General features: G+C 45.4%; 1 protein-coding gene across 6 annotated transcripts in view; it reads right to left on the bottom strand.

Annotated features, from left to right (window-relative positions):
* The window catches only part of VPS13B (vacuolar protein sorting 13 homolog B), a 383695-nt gene that overhangs the window by 15439 nt on the left and 350203 nt on the right, over positions 1-18053 (bottom strand). For all 6 annotated transcript variants that reach the window (XR_013234028.1, XM_077351820.1, XM_077351819.1 and 3 more), the window contains exons 53-58: positions 17174-17301; positions 16678-16877; positions 8723-8838; positions 6772-7595; positions 2694-2870; positions 439-609 (exon numbers count right to left, since the gene is read on the bottom strand). Coding sequence is in view for 5 of the 6 variants with exons in the window: in XM_077351820.1 (XP_077207935.1) it covers positions 439-609; positions 2694-2870; positions 6772-7595; positions 8723-8838; positions 16678-16877; positions 17174-17301 (1616 nt within the window). In the remaining variant the exon portion in view is untranslated. The remainder of the gene's footprint in view (positions 1-438; positions 610-2693; positions 2871-6771; positions 7596-8722; positions 8839-16677; positions 16878-17173; positions 17302-18053) is intronic.

The raw sequence follows: 18053 nt of genomic DNA on the forward strand, positions 1-18053 counted from the left end.
AGTTGGAAAAGTTCCTGGACCCCAAGCACTTGGAATTAGGGTTGTGTACTTAGGCCGCCAAAGCAGTCATTCAAGCCTGAAGCGGCCAGTGCCACGGTACGGGGGGGAGGGGGGCAGGGGTGACCACGGCGCGCTAGTCGGCGCATGCACACATGCAGTTGCAGAGCTCTGCGCTTGCATGCGGGTGCTGACTGGTGCGCCGCTGCCGCCACCCCTCCCCCCCATGCCGCTGGCCACTTTGGGCTTGAAGTTCACAACTCTACTTGAAATTGCGGGGGGGCGGGGGGGGTACCTAAATAGTGCCCAGAGAGTGTAACCAAAACACAGCCAAAAAAATAAGAAGATACACGCCGAAGCCACGATAACGGAGAGTGTTTCAGTGCAGATCTCCGCTTCTGCCCCGAAACCAGAGACGGTGCCCAGCCAGACATCCGTTACCTAGAAGGCTGATGCCCAGTCGCGAGAGGCCCTGCCTCAGTCCTTCTCCCAGGTTCTCCGGGAGTTGCCGTCTCCATTCTTCTTGCCTGTTGTAGTGCTCCTCATCCAGGGACAGCCTGTCCATGTTCCGGGCAAGGCTGGTAGCCAGGTTGGTAATGGAGGTCAGCGTGCCTAAACACAAATAGGTTGGAAATGCGTAACCACCACTGGTTTAAGACTTGACACGGGATAGCTTGCTAGAAACGATACACTGTGTGGTGAATTCATCGGCTAGTCCTGTGGAATGGAAAAGCGTCATTGGTTCAAGCCATCCAGCTGTAGGTGTTAAAAGGTAGCCAGTGACGGAAGTGGTCAGTGTCCGGCTGGGATCTGGGAAGACCCAGGTCTGAAGAACCGCTCTGCCCTAGAAGCTTGCTGGGCGACCCTGGGCCTGTCCCACACCCTTCATTTGATCTACTGTGCAGGGTTGTTGTGGGATGAAATGGGAGTGAGGAGAGCAATACAAGGTTCTTTGGTCCCCCCGCCAAAGTTTTCATTAGTGATGCTTTGTCAGAGAGTCGGCATGGGGGTAGAAGAACCAGCGAGGTGCAGTGGTTGAAGAGCGGTGGATTCTGATGTGGAGAGCCCACTCCTCTACATGCAGCCAGCTGGGTGACCTTGGGTCAGTCACAGTTCTCTTAGAGCTGCTTTCACAGAGCGGTTCTCTTGGAGGTTTCTCAGCCCCACCTACCTCTCAGAGTGCCTGTTCTGGGGAGGGGGAAGGGAGAGGTGTTTGTAAACGGCTTTGGGACACCTTTGGGTGGTGGCAGTGAGGAAGATCATGGCTCCCCCCCCCCCGGAGTTGCAGTAGCGAATACCATCGGCGCCCTCTTTGCCCCTTTCTCCTCTGGAATTAGTTGGGAGTTCTGGGTCTGCATCTTGTTGTAGGGGGTGGATGATTTATTGTGTATTTTTATTGGTTTTAAGTATTGCTGGGGGTTTTATATATGCTGTAAACCGCCTCGAGCTTTCGGGGGGAGGCGGTTAAGAAATTTCATCATCATCATTATCATCATTAAAAAGCAGGGTATAAAGAAAACAGCTCTTCTTCTTCCTTTTGTCCAGCAGCTGACACCAAACAGACATGCAAACAGCAGAGACAGAGGAGAGAAGATGCAACTTCACAAAATGTATCCTCACTAAAACTTCCTCCTTTCCTCTAAAGTAGCGATCCCCAACCTGTTGGCCGCGGACCACATGTGGTCCATCGACTAATTGGAGGTGGGCCTCGAAGGACGCCTCCCCCCCCTTTACAACACACTTCAGGTGTCATTGTCTCCCATCACTCCCAGATGGGACTATCTCGTTGCAGAGAAACAAGCTCAGGGTTCCCATTGATTTGTCATTGTCATGAGTTAAAAGTTCCATGAAAATAAAATGTTCCTTATGTTCATTGTTGTGGCGTGTCTGTATCTTATTTTGAAGGGATGTTTAAACATTACCATAGCGATCAGAGAGCGTTAGGGCAGTGGTTGAGAGTAGAGGAGTAAACTACCCCCCCCCACCGGGCCTCAGTAAAATTGTCAAGTGTTGAGTGGTCCCCGGTGATAAAAAGGTTGGGGACCACTGCTCTAAAGTGCTGATTATTTTCTCCCACTTGGTCATTCAGTGCCTTGCAGTGGGACGCTGAATCCACAAGGTGGCACTGTGAATGTGTCTATGTCCAGGAAAATCCAGATGTCTAAGAAACATCCAAATGTTGTTCCGAAAAAATGTGTTCGGAAATACTTCTGCCTACATTTCTTCTTTTAGAGCAGGGGTAGTCAATCTGTGGTCTTCCAGATGTCCATGGACTACAATTCCCATGAGCCCGTGCCAGCATTTGCTAGCAGGGGCTCATGGGAATTGTAGTCCATGGACATCTGGAGGACCAAAGCTTGACTACCCCTGTTTTAGAGCTTACATACGTTTAGACAGTACGGGGTAAGCTTGCTAGGTAGAGTGCAAGGACTAAACCTCTTTACGGTCTCCGTTCATCTGCTTCGGGGCATGCAGGAAAGCTTCAGCTGCCAGTGTACCTAATATTGCTGCTGTTAAAGGAATTATCTTACACAGGGGTTGATTGAGATTTGTTGCCCTCCCAACAGTTCACTAAAAGGTATCAAGCTGGGACATGTTTGAGGACAGTTAAGTTGACATTTAAAGAAATGTTAGTGCCTCCTAAAGGAAACGGTGACAAGTGGGCAGCAGGATAAGTAGAGGAAGGAGATATCTACCTTTGGAAATGTGCTTTACAAAGGATGTGGTTCCGCGGGAAACACCACTCACAAAGGCTCCTGGTCCCCGAGTGAGCCCTTCATAAGGGAGCCTGAAGAAGTCAGCTATCCCGTTCCCGATGCTTCGCACCAGGCTGGCAGGGCTTCCAAGGATTTCCAGAGATCCAACGACCCATCCTATAGGAAGACATGGGGGGAGGGAGGAGGAGAGATGTTCTCTAAGGGTAGCCAAAATACATCGTTGCAGGAAAGAAGAAAAACCACCCACTCCCCCTTCCCCCTACTTTTATACTAAAATTTATCACCTCATGAACTTCCTCTGAGAAGAAACACGGGAAACAGCTCATCCACTGTGGACTGAGCCCCTGCAATCTTTCATGCTTTCCGAATCAAAGAAATCCCGTTGGCAAAAACACAAATAGCTTTAAAATGACTTCCTTCCGCGAGCCTCCCGTATTTCTGCTAAAACCTGTGTGTGGAGAGATGGATGCTGCGTGGAAATGGCTGGAAGTCACAGGAGTGGAGGCTGGATCCTCCCCCCCCCCTTTGCAGGCCTTACCGTCTTGCAAAGCAACTTTGTTATTTCACGTCCTCCCGGCAAAAGAACCATGACAGCTAGTTTACAGTGATACAGTGCACAGCCTTGGGGGAGTGTGAAGGTCAACTGCTTGATGGGGTGTTGGGAAAGGGGATGCAGGTTTTTGACAAGTGCATAAGGAATTATTTTAATCCATCTCAACAGCTCTGGGCTGATCGCTTTCTTGTAGCATCTAATTACCGCCAGATAAATGGCTTCTGCTCAGCGTGGCTGCATAAACAGCAATGGCATCGGCTAGATGATTAATACTCCGACGGGAGGATCCCTTATGAGCATCCCCCTAAGAGAATGAGGGCGGAGGAGTCCTTGGATTTAGTTTTCTACGTTAATTTATGGTTGCCAGCAGATAGCTTGCCTGTCCAAGTGCATCGCCCTTCGGTTGGCTGCAGTGTTCTTCATGGGGCTGTAGGCTCCTGACAGCTGCAGCACGAGGCTGGGAAGGCTACCTGGAAAGAGCCCACCGCCCTGGCCCAAAAGAGCACTGAGCGACAGCTAGCCGCAGGGGTGGGCGCCACATATTGGAAGCTCATTTGTGAAATAAATCAAAATGCGGCAAGGATTTCTACCGATTTCTACTCAGGAGCCAAACCTGGCTACGTGGGACATCCAGAAACAACTGGATATTACCAAGTAATGTATAAGTGGACAAGTATAAGTCATTTCCACACTACAAAGCTTCACAGGAGTTGCTCCTAGAAGCAAAGATCACAGATCAACCAAGACTATCGAGGCACCTTGAAGGTTAATGAATATCTTGTGGGCAAAGAGACTTGACTTAAGGTTTTGTGGCCAAAGCCACCTTGTTGGGTGTGACAATGCAGACAGTGTTTATTCCAACCGGAGTCTGGTCATGGGGAGCTCCTAATGTGTAGTAGCCGCAGAAGGGATCTGAGGTGTGTGGATGCTGTTTAAGCCCGCTCCCATGCTGCTGTCTTCATGCCCCCATGTGGAAGCAAGCCCCATTGTGTGCAACAAAACTGGCTGGTTCTTTCCCATACTCTTACGCAGTGCACATCAGTGAGAACAGTATATGGTCAAACTGAGAGAGCCAGTTTGGTGTAGAGTGCAGACTTCTAATCTGGCATGCCAGGTTCGATTCTGCGCTCCCCCACATGCAGCCAGCTGGGTGACCTTGGGCTCACCAAAGGACTGATAAAGCTGTTCTGATCGAGCAGTGATATCAGGGCTCTCTCAGCCTCACCCACCTCACAGGGTGTCTGTTGTGGGGAGAGGAATGGGAAGGGGACTGTAAGCCGCTTTGAGCCTCCTTTGGGTAGAGAAAAGCAGCATATAAGAACCAATTCTTCTTCTTCTTCTTCAACAGCCATAGGTATAGAACAAAGCAACAGTGTGTTAAGCAAATGCAATATTTAGTAGTGGGTGATCTAAGGACTCCCCCTCTGAACTGTGACATGCATGTTCTTGTGCAGGCCAAGCTTCAGCAGAGCCACCTTTTGAACGCACACGTATGGAAATCAGAGAAGGTATCCATTAATCTAATAGTTTGCACACTATTGATCTTGTATGGGAAAGAATCAGTAAAACAAACACGCTACTCAGATCAAAGAGCAATAAACATCTGTGTGCCAGTCTAGCATGAGGATTCCATGAAGAAAGACAGATTGCTAATCATAAACGGCAGCCAAAAAGAGATTGAACAAGAAAACAGTGTTCAGTGGCATAATTTGCTTCAAATGTACAGAGACTCGCTGAACAATTTCACGAAAAACTCCCTTTGTGAGAGTTCATGTTAGGAATTAATTGCTGTGCTTCTACGTAGTACACACTAGGATAACAAAGGAGGAGGAGAACAACAAAGGGATATGTTTTCTCAACTTTTCCCAAACTTTAGGAACATCCTACAACTGTCCAACTGTTGCTCTCTACCACATACTGTTTATGGCACTTTCAGTTTCACCACTGTAGTCAACTCCTGTCACATCTTGTTTCCAAAGACAATGGGTTAGAGCTAGACTGTAAAAGTGTTATTTACTGCCTTTCCTCCCTTCAGAGCCCCCTGAACCTTAGAAAAGTAGTGACTGAGAGCTAGGGAACTCACCAGACTAAGATGCCATGTGGCATGAAGGGGGAATTGGCCAAAACCACCCCCATCTTAAGAACATACAAAGAACCCTGCTAGACCCAACCAGTGGTCCACCTAGTCCAGTTGGTCAACCAAATTGTGCTGGAGGGCCAACAAACAAGACATAAAACTGAATGCTTTCCTTCAATGTTGCCTCCTAGCACTGGGTTTCAGTACTACAGAAGTTGTCTTTGCTCAACATGCCTAGTAACTACTGATTGACAATGACAGATTAAAGTGGATAGCTGTGTTGGTCTGAAGTAGCATAACAAAATTTGAGTCCAATGGCACCTTGAAGACCAACAAAGATTTATTTAAGGTGTGAGCTTCTGTATGCATGAACGACAACTGAACCCAAAGGACTGATCTGCTTTTCTAGCAAAGAATGATCATACTGCATACTTGAACTTACAATGCTGTTTACTAACTTGCTACTAATTTACTTTCTCCTTGTATATATACTCTTATGATCCCTGTTCCATTGTCTGAGGAAGAGTGCATGCACATGAAAGTTCACACCTTGAATAAATCTTTGTTGATCTTAAAGGTGCTATTGGACTCAAATTTTGATGGACAATGAATCTGACTCAACCCCATTCAAAGCCATCTATCCTCACTCTGTTGGACAATTTTGAGGGTGACTTTGACTAACTCTTCCTTGGTGCCGTCTCCCATGCTACATATTGATCTGAAGGGTCCCACAAGTTCTTAAAGGCATACAGAGTTGGGTGGAAAGAGAAGGGAAATGTGGCAAAAATGGCGTCTGTGAACGTACTCCATTCATCAAAGCCTTAAATCCAACCATACAGTATATTTCTTCAGTTGCAACAGACACAATGTAACACCATGGCAATAAGGGCAAAGAGTTAGAAGAAGAAGAAGAAGAGTTGGTTCTTATATGCCGCTTTTCCCTACCCGAAGGAGGCTCAAAGCGGCTTACAGTCTCCTTCCCTTTCCTCTCCCCACAACAGACACCCTGTGGGGTGGGTGAGGCTGAGAGAGCGCTGATATCACTGCTTGGTCAGAACAGCTTTATCAGTGCCGTGGCGAGCCCAAGGTCCCCCAGATGGTTGCATGTGGGGTTGCATGTGGGGGAGTGCAGAATCGAACCTGGCATGCCAGATTAGAAGTCCGCACTCCTAACCACTACACCAAACTGGCTACCAGTGGTTGTTTTGAAATGAACCAAAACCATGTTTTCAGTGGTCTTGGTTGGTGTGGTGAGCACACACACAATGATGATACACTTCTGTGCCCCAAAGCATCTAGTATCTTTGTAACACTTATGTAAGCTGGGAGCAGGTTGGTCATTGTGAAAATGTATCCTGAACTGCCACAGGCTTCCAACGCTTGGCTACATCATCTCAACAGAATGGTAATAGAACAAATCGACCTACCTGCTCTGAATAATGCTCCTGCCGCATAGTGCATGGCCAACACATGGATCAGCTGCCTGGCCGTGGTGAAAATGGGTCCCCGCTCAAAGACAGAGAAGGAGAGGGGTGTGTGATCTGAGGCAATATATAGCTTCAGTGAAGCGTGGATGCTGACCAAGAGGCTGACCGGCTGAATTACCAGTTTCCTTAATTTCACTGGATTGAGCAAAGCGTTTGCATGCTGCCTCACCCTTTCAGGCAGTATCCGGTTTGCAGCATTAGCTGTTGCGGAACAGCAGGTCCCTCTGCTGTCTGGCAGGTAAGTCTCAAATAAAGTCTTAATGTAATAAACGAATGTGTCTTCCACATACAAGCGTGCCGGTTTCATCTCGAAACTGAAGTCATTCACGTGAAACAGTAAATTCTGCTCTTCCGACAAAGTGAAGTGGAGCTTGAGGAAGGAGTTCTCACTGTACTCCTCCAAGTCTTTATTGGAGACCACGAGGTTATAGACTTTAGTCCACTGTGCGGATTCATTTTTCTCTCCCTGGCAGAGCAAGACGGGAAAATGGAAATTGGATTTGTTGTACAGCTGGTTGTCCAGCTGCAAGTCTCCGCAAAAGATCTGGAGAGTATAAAACTGCTGAAGGTCACCGGTGGCCTCCCCGTGAAATTCATGAGACAGAGGCCTGAGGTAACTGGCGACCGGAACCATATGAAAGTAGACATTGTCCAGCGTGAACCGCACGAGTTCGGATGATGTTCGGGGGTTCGTGATATCGTCGTACACAGCAAGGCTGAGCTGGCTGACGAACATCTGACAGACGAGGCTTTGCTCTTGAGCTCTGTAGAAGAGAACACAATGGCGAGGCTCCTCCCATTTCAAGCAACAAAAGGAGCAAAAAGGGGCAAAAAGTGATGGACTAGTTCAACATACCAGTTTTATTCATATGAATCAGATTCAGGCACTGAAATCCCTACAGCCTGTACATTAAGAGGCATTATTGATAGACTGTACCAAATTCAATCTTTGCTATCCATTTTTCCCTTTGAATGATATTGGAACTTCACTCGAATTGCTCCTGCACAGTAGTTCTCTGTTATGCTTGCACTGTAGCATGAAGCTGAAGCAGACAATGGAAAATATCCTCACACATTGTCAGATGTTCTGTATCTGGCTGTTTTGCTGGAGACAATATGGAGTGTTTCCATTATGGATCATTAACTTCACATTATGGAAGCAATATAGCCCTCTATTAAATCATCGCAACTATTGTAAACTGATGATGGGTTGCTTGCTTTGTAACATTAACAGCTCTTGGCCAAACTGAACTAACAAGTGGGCTATTAAGCACCAAGAGCTGCCAATTTCATGGGGATTAATATTTTATTATAGGGCATGGTGCCCCCCCCCCCCGTCCGTCTGTCTTCCCCCAATTCCGCACATGCAAGCATGCTACTGTCTTTGGAAGCCAGGCGCTCTGATGACTGTAAAATGGTGAGGTTACAGTCCAAGTGGAGTGATGTTTGCGGCAAAGGTTTCACAACTTGAGGGTGCATGGAAAGAGCATAAGGAAATGTCATAAAGATGATCGACTGCATAGTTTGTGTGGGACTGTTCTCCTGCCCTTTATCACGAGAACTCCCACAGACTTCAATGGGTGTTCTGTGTGAGGAAGGACCGCCAGTCTGGCCAAATAAACTTTAAACTTGTGAGTCCTCTCTGAGTCTTGTTTATTGTACCAGACATTTTATGTTTATCCTAGGGTGACATGACCTTAGATGTTAGATTGTCATGTTTTACTGTGATATACCAAATGTTAGCATGTGGTCTAAACACATGCCACACATACGCAGCTACACTAGACAAAACAAACAGTTATGCCAGATTTAATAAGTCACTTCACACCTAGAGGGATGAGTAGCCATATGGGACAGTTTTTGTTAGCGCTTCTTGTGAATTTCGATATACCTGTTCAGGTTGATCTGATGTCCTGGTCTCCCTTCAGGGGCTAGAGTTATCACTATGGTTCCACATTGATGAGCGATATCCACGTAAACATACCCAAAGCCAGTTAAGAAGATGATCTGGAGAGAGGGGGAGGAAAAACCCTATTTAGACATCTACAATGGTTGTAACACAATTCAGTAAAATTAACTCCGGTTCCCAAATACTTCCTCCAAAGTAATCCTACTGACATCTGTTCAACTGTGCTAAAATGAATGGTTTCAGGACGGAAACCTCAGGGCTTAGCTTTCCATTTCAAAGGAAATAAAAACAGGACTGTGGCATCAACCAAACCCAACATGCAGTCTCTCCAAAGGTTACCAGAACTAGATCTTTGAAGTATAACCTGCTAAGGGCACATTGCACCCCGAATTTGCTTTGCTATTTCTCTGTTCTCTTACCCACACTGCAATATTATTTATAATACCCCCATTTGGGCCATGTGTCAGAGGCAGAAAATGCAGAAGGCTCGTCATGTGTGTGTTCATACACAAAGTAGGCCACATACATGTTATCTGTATTTCTCATACACGGCTAGATTTCGAATAGCCAGAGTTAAACTGCCCCCAGCAGCAGTCTGGCAGTCCTCCAGGTCTGACCTGTCTTGTCAGGAAGCCCCCCCCCCAGCGCTATGTTCATTACAACAACAGGGCTCTTGCAGATCTGACGTTGGGCTAGGAAGACCAGTCTCCAGGTGAGACTTGGGGATCCCCCAGAATTATAGCTTACCGTCAGACTATAGAGATCAGTTCCCCTGGAGAAAATGGCTGCTTTGGAGGGAGGAGACTTATGGCCTGATGGACATCCCTGTCCTTCCCCCAGCTCCGCCCCCAAATCTCCAGGACTTTCCCAAGCTGAAGGTGTCAATTCTCATCCTCTACATCTCACCGTGGCCAAAGAGGGCCTGGCAACCCTACGTGAGCCTGGGTGGACATTGACAGTAGGTGTGGCCTGATTTCAGTCCAACCTCCTCCCTCTCAGTTCTCTGTGGCTGAAAATAAATCTAGTTATCCAACACTCAAATTTAAGCTAAGCCGCAATTAAACTTTGGTCCCTGCTCTGCTGGCACAAGCTTTAGACTCCTCCCACTTCCCTTTGTGCGTAGAGCTTTGTACAAAATGCAATGTGGATGCCTCAATAGTGTTTCTTTATTTTTCATGCACTGAGATTCTAACATGGATTAATGGGAGGCCCAAAAATCTGGTTTGGGAAATAAACAAACCCTGCATTCACGGAGGTGTGTGCCTTTGAACATCATGGTGAATGGTAGCTTGATCTAATCTGGAAGACCAACAAAGATTTATTCAAGGCATGAGCTTTCGAGTTCAAGGTGCTATTGGACTCTATTTTTGTTGTGCTACTTCAGACCAACATGGCTACCCACTTGAACCTAATCTGGAAGAGTCTCACATAAGGCTCCTCATGTGGAGGAAAGGAAGATGACAGGAGAGAGGGTTGTGCATGAGCATAAGCTGTGTCTCTGCACAACTGGAGTTCAGTTATGGTTTGCTTCAGTGTCTCAATCCAGCCTTAGAGGAGCCAAAAACAGGTGTCTGAAGGAACGTTTCTAGATAAACTTCTAAAACAGGCGAACGTGTGACTGTCAGTCCTGGGACAAGATACTTGGCTGAAACAAGCTGGGATGTGAGTCTGACTCAATACATAGTTCTTAAAGGTATCTTTTTAGGATTTATTCTTTTTGTCTATTTTTGTTGCTGTTCTCCTTCTCTTTGTCTAAATGACCAGGCAAACAAGTCCAGGAGGTTCATAATTTATTCAAGCTATTTATATTATTTATAATCAGGAATTTTCTTTATATCTGGAGATAGCAATCCTAGCTATCTTGTTGGTTTAAAAAACACAGTAGAGGAGGAAGACCAAATCTAGGAAGATAACTTGGGTAGCAGTATATTGACAAACAAGGTAGTCAAATTTGCCGGAAAGAATTTGGATTGCTGGTGATGCTGCGTGGGAAAAGGAGATCCCAGAATAACTCATTTACACTTCAAGTGTAGGGTTTCAGGATTAGCACTGGGGGGAAAGCTTCTTTTCTTATAAAATTAGGTAAAGGTATCCCCTGTGCAAGCACCGGGTTATGTCTGACCTTTGGGGTGACACCCTCCAGCGTTTTCATGGCAGACTCAATACGGGGTGGTTTGCCAGTGCCTTCCCCAGGCATTACCGTTTACCCCCCAGCAAGCTGGGTACTCATTTTATCGACCTCGGAAGGATGGAAGGCTGAGTCAATCTTGAGCTGGCTGCTGGGATTGAACTCCCAGCCTCATGGGCAGAGCTTTCAGGCTGCATGTCTGCTGCCTTACCACTCTGTGCCACAAGAGGCTCTGTTATAAAATCACAAAGATAATATTAAGCAAAAAAAAACAACATTTCAATTCTCATTGTTATTTTTGAGCAATAAAAGAAGCTAATGGCTTGGAGTGGGGAAAAATGAGAAACTTTACAATCATAAGAGAAACTTTAGTAAAAACTGAATCAGGAGAACAGCTTGCTATAAAACCCTGGTATTTGTTTCAAAGACTTTGGAGATGATTGTTTCATATGCAGAAATCCTCTACATGAGTTTCAAAGAGAATCTAACCTCAAAAGCAAGCAGGAAACTCAGCAGGCATTTCTGTTGACCGGATGGCCTGACTGTTGACAAGTCAACAGCAAGAACGTTGTATAAAAAACACAGAAGTTCACAAGACAGACAACTTTACGGTTGGGCCTTTCATTTATATCCACTATGCATACATTGTTATAGCTGTAGCCCTATTTACTGTTTCCACCAATTGAGTATAAAATGTGTTTTGTATGGAACAAGAAACCAAGCAGCAGGATGCGGAGAGGATGTTCCCTGCAGATATGCAATTTCAGGTGGGACATTCATGAACATTTTCTAGATAGGAGCTTTGTAGTACTTGCTCAACTAGCTTTCCTTGATACAATAAAGCAATATCCCGACCATTAAAATCTTCAAGGGTATGGACTTCTTAGAGACAAGCAAAGGACAACCACATATGAAGCCGCCGTATGCTGGATCAGACCATTGACCCGTCAAGATTAATTGTGGCTACTCAGACTGGCAGCAGCCTGTCAAGGTTGTAGGCAGAGCTACTAGCAGAACCTTTTAGCTGGGGATGCTGGGGATTGAACCTGGGCCTTTTTGTATGTCAAGCAGATGCTCTACCACTGAGCCTCCCCAGCCAACATGGGATATCCTTTTGCTTTTTAAAGAGTCTCAGTTTTTGTTCTGCCACTACAGACTAACTTGGCTACCCACCTGAAAATATCCTGACCACATAATCTAAGTCTATAGTAGGCAGCCTTTCTTGTTTTGGCCTAAGGAGAACAATGCAATGTGTACCTGTGTACTCGCAGGGGTAGGGCTGTACTTGGCTAGGTGCACCTAGAGCAAGCTGAACCCTAGTGGTATTACTGGTACTTCAAGGGGCTCATCTCGTACCCAGACACCGTCTGCACAAGTCCAGGAGGTAGCGTCAAGCATAAGGCCTACTGCTTTCCTTCATGTTGCCAGCTCCAGAAGACTGTCAGCACCAACTTGGTGGAGAATTTTCCAGGCACGCTGCTGTCTGGCAAACACATTGGAGTGAATGGAGTGCTATTTGCTATTCTAGTTAACCAACAATAACAAAACCCTTAAAATGTGTACAGCACTGTAAATTTTGCTCAGTGTGAAAAGTAGCCGCACTTATAACGCAGTGTGAAATCACAATTAGGGATTGCACAAACTGGCTGATGAACCAAACTTTGTCCTGACCTTTGGCCTATTTGCAAACTGGAGTTCATGAACTGAAGAACCGGGATGAACTACCATGAATTTTGGTGCAATTTGTGATAGTTCATGAAGCAAATGAACTTCACAAGACACAGCTGAGCAGCTGGGAGCTTCCAGCTACTCAGCTGTTTGGTATAAATGGCCTAGAACTCCCCCAAAAAACATGGGGAACAGAAAGGAAGGCTTAAATAGAATTGGCGAAGTGCCTTTGTGGGAGCAATTCATCCTTATCTTTTGGCCACAGCTTGCAGCAGCCAGGAGAAAGAGAGAAGGGCAACCTCTTTCTGGGCAATCCCCCCCTTTCTCCTGACCCCAAATCTAGGTATTAATTTCTTAAAGGGAGGCAAGCATGGAGAGTGTGTGAGAGATGTATTACAGTATCCTGTTATTACTTAATTTTGCATAGGAGTTTAAAAGAAGAAGAAGAAGAAAGGATTGTGATGGTGGACAGACACGAGGGAGAGGGCCCCTGATGTGAAAGGGAAAAGGATGGTGGGAAAACAGTTTACCCTGCTGCACCTGGAACAGGGGTGGTCAAACTGTGGCCCTCCAGATGTCCATGGGCTACAATTCCCATGAACCCCTGCCAGCGAACGCTGGCAGGGGCTCATGGGAATTGTAGTCCATGGACATCTGGAGGGCCACAGTTTGACCACCCCATATCTGGAATGTCAACTGCAAGTGCAAAATAAAAACTCTACCAAGTCCCTCCCTCCCCCTCCATGGAAGCAGCCGTGATCCGGAGGGCAAATCCATAATGGCTGTCTATGTTTTATGCTAAATGGGATCTAGCTAACTGTTTCACAGCACATAAGGAGAGCCTCAGGGTCTGGATAAGGTGAGAGGGGCACCCAGGAGCCTGACCCAGCCACAGTTCGAAATTTTCCATGGGAACCAACTCTGAGTCTCTTGTAAGATTTTAAAATAGATTAACGTTGTGTGAGAAGTTCTGCGTGGAAAACTTTCCAAAAATGTAGGTGCCCATGAAAAGCGTAAGCACAGCCGGCTGGATCGTGGCCAACAATCTCGGCATCTGAATAAAATTAGCTGTGCTCATTCGCTTTTTGACGTTTCTTCTGGCGCAGAAGTATTTGCCGGTCCCACTAAAGAACTTCCCTTTGTTCTTCAGGAGCCATGGCTCACAGTCCCATTCAAGTTTATGGAAATGCTGCTATATTTAAACACAAAATTGCTGATACAATAATTTGCTAATCAATAGAAGAAGAAGAAGAAGAAGAAGAAGAAGGAGCTGGTTCTTATAGGCTGCTTTTCTCTACCCGAAGGAGGCTCAAAGCAGCTTACAATTGCCTTCAATTTCCTCTCCCCACAACAGACACCCTGTGAGGGAGGTGAGGCTGAGAGAGCCCTGAAATTACTGAAGATGAAGAAGAAGAAGAAGAGTTGGATCTTATATGTCGTGTTTCTCTGCCCAAAGGAGACTCAAAGCGGCTTACATACCCCTTCCCTTTCCTCTCCCCACAACAGACACCCTGTGAGGTGGGTGAGGCTGAGAGAGCCCTGATATCACTGCTCGGTCAGAAGAATTTTATCAGTGCCGTGGCAAGCCCATGATCACCCAGCTGGCTGCATGTGGGGGAGTGCAGAATTGAACCTGGCTCGCTAGATTAGAAGTCCACACTCCTAACCACTACACCAAGCTGGCTCTATTGGCCCACTGTACAGAATAATCAAGAGCCTCTTTTGGCGCAGAGTGGTAAGGCAGCTGTCTGAAAGCTTTGCCCATGAGGCTGGGAGTTCAATCCCAGCAGCCGGCTGAAGGTTGACTCAGCCTTCCATCCTTCCGAGATCGGTAAAATGAGTACCCAGCTTGCTGGGGGGTAAACGGTAATGACTGGGGAAGGCACTGGCAAACCACCGCATATTGAGTCTGCCATGAAAACGCTGGAGGGCGTCACCCAAAGGGTCAGATATGACCCGGTGCTTGCACAGGGGATACCTTTACCTTTACCTTTACAGCATAATCATGCCATTGACTGGCCTAGCTCATCTCTGGTCTACTTCTACCAGTGTCCAATTATTGTTTACTTTCAGGTTAATAACCCTGCAATGAACTAAAACTTCGCTCTGTAGAAAAAGACTCTTTTTCCAAAGGTTACTAAGAGCTGCATGAATTAGTTTTTGTTTCCAGACTACCCTTATCTTCGCTTACAAATGTTATTAGTGGTCGCAGAACAGGTCCGATACATTAACGAACATCTTGATAAATTATTTCTTTGAAGATATCCTGATGGCAGTTAATTCCTCGGGTCAAATAAACATGCTGGGGGAAGTATTTCTATCTATTTTCTTTGCATTTACAGACACTCTCTTCCCAAGGATTCTTTTAATCTAGCATTGTGAAAGCAGAAAAAGTATTTAAATACCCCCCTCCCTTTCTGCCTCTTTGTGAACACTTCAATCAAATAACTTTGGAATCTTAGCCAAAGGTGGCTCTGGCAGTGGATGGCAGATGTGGATTTCGGTAAATACACACAGAACTATTTTGTGAGCCGAAGTACAAGGACTTAACTCAAATTAATAGTTGGACTGAAAAAGCAAATGATCCATGATCCTTTAAGATAAGACGATACGTATTCAGTGCCAGAAAAACAACGGCAACCTCTGCGTTTGTGTTCAAAGAGATGTCTTTCTAGCTCCAAAGAGAACATAAGGTCCCTTAAAAGGCTGGGAGCTGTGCGCTCTCTTTGGCTGTAGAGACACATCTGATGAATGACTCGTTTTTATACGTTCAGTCAGATGCTTCTATCTCCCCGTCTTCTTGACAGGAGACCAAAGAGGCAACCAGACACCATCTCCATATGTTGCCATTTCATCTATGCAAGCCTCCCCAGCAGTTTATGAAGGGTGCTTACAAGAAGCCATAACACCATGGCACATGCACTCTACCCCGCCCCTTTGACATTCAGCCTGATGAACAGTTTGGAAGCTTGCAAACCATTTAGAAAGGAAAAAGACTACATCTAGCCTCAGATTAATACTGCGGGTTTTAACACATTACTGGAACACCTCAGTGAACTATCAATACTGCAGTCAAATGAAGAGAGTTAAAAAAATTGCTCCCAAAAGGATGTTAAAAAATCCAAAAGAAAAGTTTTTTATGACCTCCAAGAAGAAAAAGTCCCAATTAATTAAAAAATCACAACTATTTAAGTGAATAGTTTTGAAGAGTTTTCACAAGAGGAGAAATTAATTACTGTATTTACTCAAAAAGAAGATAACCCTTCTTTCCATCCATCCATCCATCCATCCATCCATCCATCCATCCATCCCTCTCTATCTCTAAAATAATAATAGAATAGAACTGTAACTTTTATCTAAATGTAAGATGACCCCCCTCTTTTTTCCTGATAGCACATCTGGGGTAAACCCAGTCTTATGTTTGAGTAAATACTATCTAAACAAGAATGACTTGCTTTATTATAATGAAAAGGCAGAAGAGGGAAGAGTAAAACTAATGATCCGGCCCAGAGATAAGCAGCAAAGAAGAAAAATAATTGCACTAAGTGCTGATTGAATTGCTTCCAAGGGTTTGCTTTCTGTACAAAGCAATGCTGAAATAAACAGGAATTCCAACATCCCCTCCCCTGGTTTTGGTCCAAGACCCTGCAGACAGAGTGAGTTCATGCAAGTGGATCTCTCCTGCCTTGCCCCAACAGCTCCATGTGTCACCAATGTGCCATTTGGCATGTGTGGATGTGTTTTTGTGTGGGTAGTAGCACGAAGGCGGATATTGGCTGAAATCCAACCCACACCCTCACTCCTGTGTGACTGGTGCAAACTACACGTCCAAACCTTTCAGAGGACACAAAAGGCACTATGGCTAAGTAGAACGTGGGAAAGGTACACTTGTGCAAACTCACTCTGCTTGCCAGAGCTCGGATCCAGTCCACTCAATAAAATTCCTTTTCATTTTAACGGGGCTGAACGGGAGATCTTCCCAGTAAGTTTTCACAAAGGATTGGGCCTGAATTCTTTTCAGAAATGTTTGTGATGCTGCTTTTAAGTATGGATCGTCCTCTGTGTTCATGTTATCTTCTAATAACCCTGGCTCAGAAACAGTTCACACCTCAAAGTTAGAACTAAACAAAACATCACTAACCTGCGTGCCTTGGTTATTAATATCCACAAAATCACTCCACTCATTGGTTAATTCCTCTGCTGATATCACTTTCAAAAGGATGCTGGGAAGCAAGTCTCTGGTTTTGCAGTCTGGGTAGCTGGTAACTTGATGATAAAGTTCATGGTGCACCGAACTGTCTGCTGGGACACGTTTGCAGTAAACATCCAACCTCAGTGTATCTGGAATTTAAGAAAAGGCCTATCAGCCTCTTGAAAGGAAGATGTTTGAACTTACAGCACAGTTCCATGATGTCAACGGAGAATACACAAGCCAGCTTCTAATTAACTTTTGTCCAGTTTACTATCAGCCCATACAATTATTACTTTTCATTTTATGGATTCCCTTTCACCATTTGCATGCAACAAAGTGCTCCCTGACTAACAGTATGTTAGTTTCCAATTAGTTTACTGAAATGAACATTCTAGATGCTCCACTTTAAGATACCAGCTTAAAAGTTATGGCAGAAGTTAAATACCTTTGATGTTTTCTTTTAAAAGCAATGAGATGGGACACCTGTTGTGAATAATTATGCGAGGACTCGGATCTTCTGATAGAGTTAAATACGTCACCCCAAGATGCTCCTGATAGGTTAGCGCTATAGCTCTGAAGTGAACAGCATTGTAACATTAGGCAAAAGTTAACATTAACGTCATTTACTGCAACTAGCATCAATCTACATTCAAAACAATATCGTATGAATAGCTGCCCCAATTTCTTTTTCAAAGAGTACAACTTTGGCCAGTCATAGAAAGCTTAAAATATGAAAAAGAATTCTAGCAAAGAAAACAATGATCAACTAAGTTCAGACTTCGCAAGAGTTTGCACAGTGGAGCTCTCAGTTTTCATAGCCCTTGTTTTCTGGAAATATTTTGAGGACACTTCTGGTAAACAGCCTTCTTGCAGCAAAACTAAGAATTAAGGGACATGTTTTTTAAAAGTACGCTGCTCCTAACAGACAGCTGGCACAAAAGAAACCCTTGGAAACAATGAGAAACCTATCAGATAGTGAGCACTAGTAAAAATAATTGCAGATAAAAGGCGGGTGGGTGGGTGGGTGGGTAGGAAAGAAAAAAGTATCCAGAATTGAGGACGTGGAAGTTGCCAAGAGGAGGAAAATAGGAAATAGTAAGGGGTGGGGTATATGGTGGAAAACAAAGTGTGCCAGGCAAGCCTCTGAGATTTCTCCACCTTGCAAGTGGGCCTGGCTGGCAGTCAGCACCATGCAACTGGAACCCTGCAGAGTTTTCCCAGGGAAAGGCTACTAGGGGGAGGGAAGGAGGAATGTTAAAGAGAGCCCGTTTGGTGTCGTGGTTAGGAGTGCGGACTTCTAATCTGGCAGGCCATGTTCGATTCTG

Source organism: Paroedura picta, chromosome 9 (assembly GCF_049243985.1).
Source record: "Paroedura picta isolate Pp20150507F chromosome 9, Ppicta_v3.0, whole genome shotgun sequence".
NCBI classification, from domain to species: Eukaryota; Metazoa; Chordata; class Lepidosauria; order Squamata; family Gekkonidae; genus Paroedura; species Paroedura picta.